This window comes from Vollenhovia emeryi, unplaced genomic scaffold (genome assembly GCF_000949405.1).
Source record: "Vollenhovia emeryi isolate VEMERY1.0 unplaced genomic scaffold, V.emery_V1.0 DF939169.1, whole genome shotgun sequence".
In the NCBI taxonomy this organism is placed as follows: Eukaryota; Metazoa; Arthropoda; class Insecta; order Hymenoptera; family Formicidae; genus Vollenhovia; species Vollenhovia emeryi.
Genome location: NW_011967197.1, coordinates 1366002 through 1377273, shown reverse-complemented (window position 1 = coordinate 1377273; position 11272 = coordinate 1366002). Strand labels below are relative to the sequence as shown.

Sequence of the window (11272 nt, the reverse complement as noted above, 5' to 3'; positions counted from 1 at the left end):
GAAAATTATCTCCGTGTGCGAGATTCTTTCACAGAGATGTTTGAAAACTTTTAAGATAAAACAATGAATATTTCAATGACAACGTATCATAGAATAAAATGTAATTCTACTCGCTCGATGAAGGGAGCTGCGTTATTTATGCTGCGGAGCAAGCTCGCTTGGCCAGATGGTGCGGCAAATCCTAAGACGTACACATATGCACGTACGTATGTATCTTGGCAAGATTCCTCTCCGACGACCGTCTAGGGAAACATGTTGTCAAATATTCCGGAGCACCCCTCGAGGCTCGTTCCTCTTCAGGAGTGACTTTGGATTCGTCTCTCGACCGCTCGTTTCCGTCTCCGAACAACTTTCGCGATGGCTACTGCGCCGATGGCAAGTCGCATGACGACAACGGTGACAGGTCACACTCGGTCTATGCGGGAATACGAACGGGGTCCGACTATCCGTCTAGTTGTTCCACTTGAAATTCTTAATTGTGTTCTTGGAGCGAGAATCTCCTCCTAAAGAGGGCAAAACGATAATTAAACGCGTAATTTTTAATTTTTAATATTAAATACTTGGATATTTATATACATTAAACTGAATTATCCGCGTAAACTGCGGGGTAAACGATACAAAGCTGAAATCTTTTTAGCGGAAAATATTTCGCGACGTTTAATATAATTTTAATCGCGTTTCTCGTTGATTTAATTATTTATCGACGCCGAGTCATTGCAGCAGTTTAACGTGGTATTTCGAGTACACTCACCTGCCTGTCCACCCCTAAGACTGTCGCCGGCCGACTCTCACGTTGTCTTTGCATCACGTGGCGAAACTCACGCGTTCGATTAACGTGGCGGCTGCTTCGCGAAGAATCGCAACGTGTCACACGCCTGTGCGGCACGTCGGCTGCAATTTGCACGCCAAAACGGATTAGCCGGTAGAAACGCGAGGGGCCCGAATTTGGCGGGACGGGGACGGAGCACCCATCGGTTTTGCATTTAGTGATTGCGGCGATGCTGTTGCGGTCGTCCGTCAATCGCAATAGTGTAGGACGCGCGACATATCGAAGCTGACCGCAAAGACAGAAGCTGTAAGCGACGTTTCGAGCTGTTGTAACTCGATGCATCAAAGTCTATCGTTAAACGACGCGTGAAACCGTTTGAATAATACCGTTTCAATCGGAAATCGCTTTTCAATAACTTTTCTGTATTCGATATTTCGGTAGTACCTTAAATTACGATTTCGCGCCTGTGTACGTTTCGCCTTCGAGTGAAACAGATGCGTCGAATTAAATCGAATGATCGTTAATTATCCCACTTTCATTCGGGTGTATGCGTTTCCATGATTTCATTGAAATAATTGCCCACGGCAAAGACATGTTCCGCGTAATGGCTCGTCAATGGATAGGATTATCGGATTCGACGGCAGTCGAAATCAGCTATAGCTCGACATAAAATCGATCGTACGTAGCTCAGGCGTAACGCGGATAGGTCGATGTTACCATGCGCATTCTAATATTGTAATGAGGCACTCAGCTGCATTCGAGCACGTTTGGTCAAAGTGAATTTATGCACCTGCGATTATAATGTACTTGGCGGAATAGCGTACTCCTTAAAAGCGGATTTATGCATCTCGGGAGCATTGCCTCGCCAAGTTACTCCCCGCGGTGTCTCGAAATTGTTAAAAATCCAGGGCGTGTATCGTAAACCGTATACGCATTTTACGAGGACAGTGCGAATGGAATTTACTATTTGTATTTAAAAAAATACACATACACAAACGTAAAAATACGGTAACATAGGAATGCGTATTAACTTTTATTATTAATTTATTATCAATTGAATCAATATGCTTTTTCGGAACAAAAATAATTGGCTCCATAAAACGTTCAATTTTGCCGTTTCACGTGTACTGCAATACCTTTTATCGTTTGTTTCGTTGCAAACGTATCGATATCCGCTAATCTCTATTTTTTTTGTTTGTACCTAGTTTGCTACACTGCTGATATTTTTTTATTAGAATACGCGATGCAGGGCACGCGTTTAAAGGTTCGAGGTGCAATTCGTCAGTGAATGCACTGGATGACGAGTCGAAAGATTAGCATTTCTCTCTCTCTCTCTCTTCCCCTCCCCTCTTTTTCGTGACCGCGTTCTGCATAATCCCAGTTCTTCGTTTTCCTTCAATTTTATCTCCGCGTTTTGCTCGCCCCGTTCCACCTTCTCTCGTTTCACGCTCTCGCGGTCCCCTTTTTGCGTCTGTTATTGCACCAACCGTGGGATTAGTTATTCACAAGCGCATCATGCGTCGTATGTATGGCCGCGTACGCATGCGATATTCCATTTTAAGTAAATTTTGTCGTGCCGGGAAAAATTAAATATTTTCGATGAAAAAAATTAAATGTCTCTCGCGTCTCACGCGCTAGTCGTTGCGGGCGCATTTTCCGCGCGGAAATTTAGGTTTTTTTTTTCGCAAAATCCCTCGGTGTGTGCACGCGCGTGACGTTTTATGGATTCGCCTATCCACTTGGAATATTTGCTATATTTTGGCGGGGGAAAAAAACACGTCACGTTAATGCGCTTAACGCGAAGAGTTACGGTTTTCCAGTCGCGCGCGGGCACACAGCTCCGTATCAATTATGCGGGAGCACGTCAAAACGACGGCAAAGTTCTAACGAGTTATAATCTATGCCGTTATAATCTCATTTAACGCGACGTTCGATTCGACGATAAGTGCGCACTTTTGTTACGCGCTTCGCAATTTTATAATTCTACAACTAACGTTTTAAATCTAGAGTAGACCAGCCATTTCAGGAGAATACATAGAGCGTTAGCTGCAATTGATATGTTTATGGTGCGTCCCGTCAACGAGCGGTTTACAAACTCGTGAGAGTCGCCAGAACGCACGATGGTGCATTTCATTCCGCTACACACGTAAATCACCACAATAAAAATCAAATATTTCATCCGTCACGTCCATATCGCAACTTTCACCAAGTTGCTTGTCGCTATTTGGACCGCGGAATAGAGAGAGAACCTTAGCTATCTACGCTAACGGTGTATCGAAGCCGCGACACTTCGGTAATGGATTGGTATAACGCCTGTTATAACGCGTGCCTCTCGGCTCGATATGGTATCATCGAGTATACTTTGACGTTACCGAGTTCGGAATTTCTAGTTGTACGTCATCCGTAATGTTTACTGTATCGAGAAACGACAGAAAATGAAGAAAGTTTGTCGTTTTCAAGGAAATTGTGATAATTAATCTGTGATTAAACCAGATCTATATTTAACGTTTACGACTCTCGGATCCATTTTTTTCATTAATTTCTCCTCAAAAAGAGCCAAAGTAGATATCGCATTGGACGTTTCAGTTCTCAGTTGTTTGCAAATCCGTCATGTTACTTAGACAACAGCTAAGTAAGACGCAAAATATTGAATCAGCAACAGCAAACTTTTTCTCGATTTACAGTGAGTCGTGTTTCCTTTCTCTTTATGGTCTTTTATTGTCCAAAGGAGAACACGTGGATATGAGTACATGCGTGTAAAAGTTCGCAAGAAGAGTACAGGGTCGTGATCGTAGGGGAGAGAGAAGCAGAAGGAAAGAGAGAGCGGAAACGGACGAGCGGTGAATATTTCAGTCGGCGAGCATACTCGCGCCGAAACGAACTCTGGCTTTAGTCAGAGTATAGGTCAGGGTTCAGCTTAATCCAGCTTCAACACGAAACTCTAACCGCGTGAAATATACAGCATCGGAAACACCCCACCTCAGGGGGAGGCATTGCTCTCCTCTTTACCGTAATCTTCAACATCCCGATTGAAAACTCCGCCAAGTATTTAGATCTCCGTTGGAAAGTCGTTTCCTTCCGGGTTAAACGGCTCCGATGAATCCTTAAGTATATTTTAGACACCGTTTTGACCCAATACTTTCTCTCGAGAATTCTAGATAACATTTTCAAAGTTTTTTTTTCGAAAAGAAAAGCGACCCGAATCGATTCCGACTGAGATAGGGAAATTATGATCAATTTCTTATTCGAAACATAAAGGTCGGATTCCCATTTTTAGCATTTAATCGTTAGAACTCTTTTTCAAGAATTTTATCAATTGAGATTCCAAAGGAAGAATGCCAACTTTCTAGAAGTTATCCCGTTGCATTTTCTTTACGAATTTGCGTTTATGCACACTTTTCGAGAATTTACTGTATTCTCTCGGGGAAAAAATGTCTATCCTGAAGGAGTAAATTGGGTGGAGCGGAATAATGCAGGCTGTTGGGTAAAACAAGTCAATCTAAATTCAATGATTTTCCGATGATAAAATTGACTTATTTAAGTGTGAACGCTTGAAAATTATGCATGAAACAGTTTGATATGCGAAAATAGAAAGGCAGTCCTGTTCAAGTCTAATGTTACATCGAGCGCATTTACGGTACCCATCAGAGATACGAAATTTCAATAAAACTTTTAATGGCTCGATCTCGACGATTTGAAAAATGTAACGTTTCAGCACGTGTACGAGTACTGATCAGTTGCATAAATGCGCCGTTACCGTGACGTTCGGTATCACGACCGCTAATAAGAAGGAAAACACGAGCGTTTACACTGAAAATTAAATTATCTGCCGTCCATTTTTGATCTCGCTCATAGGGTGAAGTACCACTCGGATAGGGTTTGGCGTACCGAGCTGACACATTGTCGGCAAGTAGGAGAGAAAGGGATGAAGCTGTGAAAAAAAATTGTTCTTCTTTGTGTACGCGACCGTTGTAAGCTTTGAATCACAAATTGATATATGAACGATGAAGAGGCTGGAAGATAAAACTGTCACGCGAGCGTGTCGGTTCCACTTTGCTTTTATAATTACGAGGAAACGTTTGACACTCTTTCTCTGTCTCCCTCTCTCGCTTCTTTCTCTCGCGCTTTGGCGACCAGTCATCCATTTTACGCTGGCATCCACATTGGTCGACTTTGTGGCTTTAACGAGAGCCCCTGGTATATAGGTAGCAATTAGTGAGAGTCACTGAAATGTCGTGTCAATATCGGCGATATCTCCGATCCATATTTTGAGTCGATCCGATTAATATATAGATAGAGACCGTCATGCTCATTAACGTTTAATCCCCCTATAAATGCTTCGCTAGTAATATTCGATTCGATATTACTGTTTCACGAATACCTGTATTAATTATATGCCGTAAAATTCCGGTTTCACTAAATTTTTCATACGGACAAATCGCGATTTTTGCGTCACTTTGGTCTGTTGAATTTCCCACGAATATCTACTGTATAACAAAATAGTAAATAGTAAATATTTCGTTAAGTTGCGGCATGTGGCAACAGATAGAATAATAATTTTACGTATAGTATCCGCTGTAACGTATCGTTCGCAATAAGTGTTACAAGACACGTATTCAATCGGGCACTGTCAAGCTTTCCTATTTTTGTAGTGTCAAGAATTTGATTCGCCGAGAGAACAATTTCGCATGCAAGGATCCGTGAAACATACGAATGATGTGCAATCCCTAGATGTACGTGAAAATTTCCCCTGGCGAGACTTTCGGACCGCTTTTGTATTATCTCGCCAAATATAACGGAAATGTATTACATTTTCGCACCTGCATCCTGGCGAAATTTTCGACGTCATTTTTTGCCTGTCATATTTTTTCATCGCCTTTTCTATAATATCTTTTTACATCGCCTGTTAATTTATCCTCGCGTCCCGTTCGTAGTTGAAGGAGCGTGAAATCACTCGACCTGTTATACGACGCTGTTATATGAGAGACTCCTCGTTGGCTCGAGAGAAGTAAATGAATGGCGTGGCGCGTCTACATCACGAGAAAAAAAAAGAGGATTTCTTACGGCCTTAGAATCTAGATTTTTAAAGCAAAAATCTACATGAAATATCCACGCGGTGTAAATTAAAAAACAGTAAGAAAAAAATACGAATTTTGCTGCACTTTCTTAGAAACAAATTATTTTATCTCATGAAAGATTAAAAAGTTAAGTATCGAGAGTCGCATATTATATTAATATAGAATATAGAATGAATATTAATATTATTTCTCAACGTTATTATCAATAAAGCGGATTTTCTCTTTCAAAGTAACGACAAACTTTTTTCTTAGACTTTACCAAGATTTAAAAATGAAAGAAGAAACGCGATATTAGCGTGCAGTGTACCGCATCACGACGCTATTTTTTTTATTGTTGAGACACAAGCGCGCGTTCCTACGTCAAATTAAAGGTAAATTTTTTAATGGTCGCACGCAAACCGGTGTTTAATGCGAGACATCGCGAGGACGAGTTGCGGTCTATGTACAAAAACCAAATCACCGCTAAGTGTTAAAGTGCACCCCACAGTTTAATTAGTACTTTCGAATGACGGAGAAGTTTTCTTCTGTGTAATTCACGTCGGCAAACACGGTCGTTTGACGTTAACTGACTCGCGAAAATCAGCCGGCTGGTCCTTTTTTTTTTACGAAAGTATATTTTCTAAGTAATCGCGTGTCTCTACGTTTCTACGTGTACGCGCGCGGATTAAATTCTATGCTTTATGTTTCCCTTTCTTAATCTTTGCGCGAATAATTCTATATAATATATGTGATTAAATCCGTATAAAGACCGTATACAAGCTACAGATTAATTTTATGCGGAAACGTATACAATATGCACACGCTAATGGCATTTTAATAACACACATAACGTATATTACGGAAATAACGCGGAAAAATACTAAATATACATTTGCGTGTTTTCCTGCGAATTTCGAAGTGTATGTTGAGTGTACATTCGAACTCTGGGGAAAGTAAAGTACACTCAATCAGTGAGCGTAGGAAAATATATGCTTTATTAAGTAGTAATATCTTTCTGCTCGTATAAAAATGGAATTTCGCATACCTCGCTATTTACGTGTGACGGTGATTATGGATATGCTATATCTGATAAATTTTATACACTTTTAGTATAACACAGAAACGTATTTCTTCCAAAGTTAATTTTGACAATTTCACAGTACATTAGTGAATTTACAAATATGTACAAATTTTTTGGAAAATTTCGATGATACATTTTGGAGGGAAAAATATATTTCGTTACGTAAATGTCACGGAACGACGACACCCAACGCGATTTTGCAAATTTCGCAGAAAAGAAAGAATGTTCTGATCTTCAACGACTGCTCATTTGCTTTCAGCGGGTCTTGCACAATTACTTTATTTTGAAAATAGAGTTTTTTTTTTCAAAAAAAGTGTCTCTACGTTTGTTGCGTAGGAAATCCGTCCTTAAAATATTTTTTGATATGGCTGAAATATGTTACATCTCATATCTATTGGCATCTTTATACAATTATCTCGGAACACGTGCAATCCTTTTACCTGCGTTGGCTGCAACTACACACGGAATATTTTCATTCGTTCTCGATGACCGTTCCTTTTTTTACAATTTCGAGTATCACATAAATCATGCATTTAGTGCCGAGTGGTCTCTAAAGGAAGATACGCGTTTCGCAGAAATTCGTTCGCTCGTGTTTCTACCATCCGTCCGCCCCAGAAACGGTTGTAGCGTCGATCTTACCCTTTGAAGATCGGCTATTTTCATAATAACGAAATATATCTTTTCCTCAAGACGACGTCCCATTCTCACGCGATACGGTCCGTTTCGAAAGTGGGTCGCCCGAGGCGAACGACTGGCGGGTAAAAAGACGAAATGGAGAAGCAGGAAGAAGACGCGCAAACACGTACGTACTGCGACAGCCTTCGCGAAAAGCAGACGTGCATTAAAGTGCAGACAGAATCTAAGGGCACGCGTTGCGCGCGCTGTGATACCGTTGCGTCGCCAGTGATAAATTTCGTCACCACACTGGCGCGATTAATGGGCCGTTAATCATTTCAATTGTTGTACAAAAATGTTCGTTATTGCACCAATCTGGATGCACCACCTCTAATTGTGCGCACCAATAACAAAACAATTATACTTTCTTTATTATTGAATCGTCACATCGAACTTTTGCGAAGCGATCATCCGGACTTGTAGTTAGTACGTAGATACTAGGGATGTTCCGAATAGCTAGGAAACACTTGGCGAATACGAATAGTACCAAATAATTTAGGCGCCCGGTCCAGTGCTCTGGGAAAAAAAAAGACAGTTATAACCCATTTTGGGGCCCACCATTAGTAATCGAAATATTTGGATTGTTCGTAACTCTACTCTGGGAAAAATTTTGACCGTTTTTTGATGTAGTTAAGCAACTTAACATTTCGGTTATTGCCACTTAAGTGAAAATTAGCTTTGCATTACTGAATATCGACAGAACTAATTGAGAGAATTGATTAGTATTACTTTAATATCTTGGATATAGATAGAACAGCTAATTGTGATTTTTAGTTACGCGGGATAAAATTCGTAAAAGATTAGAGTTACGAACAATCTAAATAATTCGATTACTAATTGTGGGCCCCAAAATGGGTTGTAACTGACTTTTTTTTTCCCAGAGTGTGGTCACACATCGCAAGCGGGCACGGCAGACAGTGTGTGTCGATAGTCATATATTTCTAACTGTTAAAACATTGCTTCTCTTTACGTTCACTGAGAAAAAATGTCCGATTCAATATAATCGGATAATCCAATTACATAATATCAAACGGGCATATCCAATTAAATTGTACACTTTAAATCAAAATTCAACTTTTTGTTACGACTCTGTGCACATTGTAGATCTATTGTACAGAGACCAGTAAAGATTCGTCTTCATTTCTATGTCGCTTTCAACGTTCGTACCTCGTTGCAATTAAATATTCAACGAGCACACAAAGTGGCACTACTTATAATCCGAATTAAGGATTAGGAAGGAGGGGGTTTTTGTCATCGCCAAAAATTTGTCATTTCATATAGCCGCTTATCTCGCAGCCGCTTAAGTAAGATTAATGGCTCGTTATTAAATCTCCTCTGCTCGCGGCCACGGACTTGAGATGTAATTCTCACGAATGCTATGCGTCATTAACGGCATTCGAGCACACATCACGTTTCCTTTTATGACGCGGCACGACCACGTCTTATATTCCACCGGAGATTTTCGTAATGCGAGAAATAGGACTCCCGGGACCTGGTAACCCGTTTCGGAGTATAAATGTTTTTATCGATTGTTTGCGGTATACGTTCGGCTTTTTCCGCGCGTTTAAAATGCCGGTTTACCCGCGAATCGTGAATATATGAATCTCGCTCGACGTAGGCCGAAACACCGCTGCCTATGTATAAATCTCTCCGGGCCTTTTAGACAACCGGGTTTAGACAACCGTTATTTGAACGCGGTGCGTTATCGATTCTCGCAATGTGTGTGCCTGAATTTCACTCTAGCAAATCCAACCTGTACTGTGGTTGGACAGAGGAAGATATTAATCCTTATGCTATCGCGAGATAATTTTCTTACTCTTTCTTTTACCGCAAATTTTAATCCTAACGAATTATTTCTGCGTTGCCGACTCATATTATACTTTCAGATCTAATTACATAAGATAACGATAATTTATTCAGGATTGAAATAATACGAGAAGGAAAACTGATCTGATGCGGAGTAATATAGATGCCGAGTTTGTTACTTTACTGGGCAATAATTAGTGATACGTAGGAATATCGAGAACTGCGTGTATTCGAAAAAACAGGGATCCAAAAACTTTTCTTCGTGAACCAGATATATAATTTAAAACGCACAAGATCTCTTTGTCCAGTAATGATATGTATCTCATAAAAATATGCTACTAATCCTTTATCTATATGCAAGGCGGCAAGTAAAATAATTGAATTTAAAGGGAATTTACGAAAGTGGACTTTTCTCAAACGGAGAAACTGTTTAAGCATCACGTACGATGCGCGTGTACGAATTTATGCAAATTATTTCGACAACGAACACACATTAAACTTGTACATGAAACGTGCAATATATACACATGCAAAGTAGTGAATTATGTAAAATTATTAACCGATCATGTGGCACTGTGCTTCGATTACAAGATAATAACAGTGTTACAAAATTTTTTGAATATGTTGCATGGTGTCCATTACACATGTTCCCGAACATCGTATTATCAAGATACGCGATATCATTCATTATTGTTCTATTATGCGAATCATTGGCAAAGCCATAGCGCAATATTTGCACACTATGTGCATAATATCTCGTGATATTTTCACGCGACAGTAGCAGCGACTTTCGGACGCGTGTGGTTACTACAAAAAAAATGGCTTTTTAGAAAACTAATTCAAATACTTTCGTTCGGCTTCGGTTTAATTAGAAACGTGAGCCGAAACTTCGTGATGGAACTTCTGAAAATTAATTATACGTTCCCCACACACTCTGCCGAGCGATTAAAAGCCCATTCGAAACGCTCGTGCTGCGAAGTTCAATAAAAATAGTTCGACCAACGTGCAACGTCTACTTGTATCGACTGTTCCGATCGTGAAAAAAGATGCAACGTTTTATTTGCCGTTGTTTAATTTGTTCTAGTCACATACATCGCTTCTTTGTCGCGGATTACGAGAATTAATGGAACAATTCTATCTTTTTCTTACCATTCAATATTTAATTAATTGACTAATTTAATGATTAAATTTATTTTAATTGTTCCGTCATTTCCGTACGAATATGAAGGATTACTTAAAATTACGCATCTCTATTTAATTATATATTATAACCGTTTTTTGTCTATAACGTCTGTGTCCATCACTCTCCTTTAAAAGAATTATTTCGTCCCTATTTTAATAATGGCTATACAAAATACCACATTACGCATTTTATAAACTTTTGCTTTGTAGAGATTTCCTCCGGGATTTGATGGTATGTACATACATAAATTTCTTCCACAGTTACGAGGGTGGGTTGAAAAGTTTTGAGCCTGACACAGAAACTAATTACATAGAGTTGTTTCTTGTTAAAAACTGAGTCGAAAAGTTCTAAACCATTTTCCTCTACAATGCTTAATAAAAACATTTATATGAAATAAAACTTAATATAGATGATGAAAGTAAGATTGAAAAATTAAGAGCGATTTCTCTTTGATTTTCTCGCGTTACCAACGAGGAAAAGTTCAATCGAGTTGGTTTCCTCATTAACATTATATAAGCATCTTGCGGTAGCGCGTAACTTTAATTCGAGTGATTACGGACCAACTAATAATGCCTACTGAAGTTCTCTAGTGTTTTCAATATTTCAACAAAGTGATAACGCGAAAGTCGATAGTTTCATATTATTTCAAAGCTACGTCTACCTAATTTATCTATAATATAATTCTTATTATACACAGTTGG

At 39.5% G+C, this 11272-nt stretch overlaps 1 protein-coding gene across 1 annotated transcript in view; it reads right to left on the bottom strand.

Annotated features, from left to right (window-relative positions):
* Positions 1 to 11272, bottom strand: part of LOC105564048 — a 17988-nt gene continuing 6716 nt past the window's right edge. The window contains exons 2-3 of the mRNA XM_012016140.1: positions 752 to 891; positions 1 to 503 (exon numbers count right to left, since the gene is read on the bottom strand). Of these exons, the coding sequence (XP_011871530.1) occupies positions 405 to 503; positions 752 to 891 (239 nt within the window). The 3' untranslated portion in view covers positions 1 to 404. The remainder of the gene's footprint in view (positions 504 to 751; positions 892 to 11272) is intronic.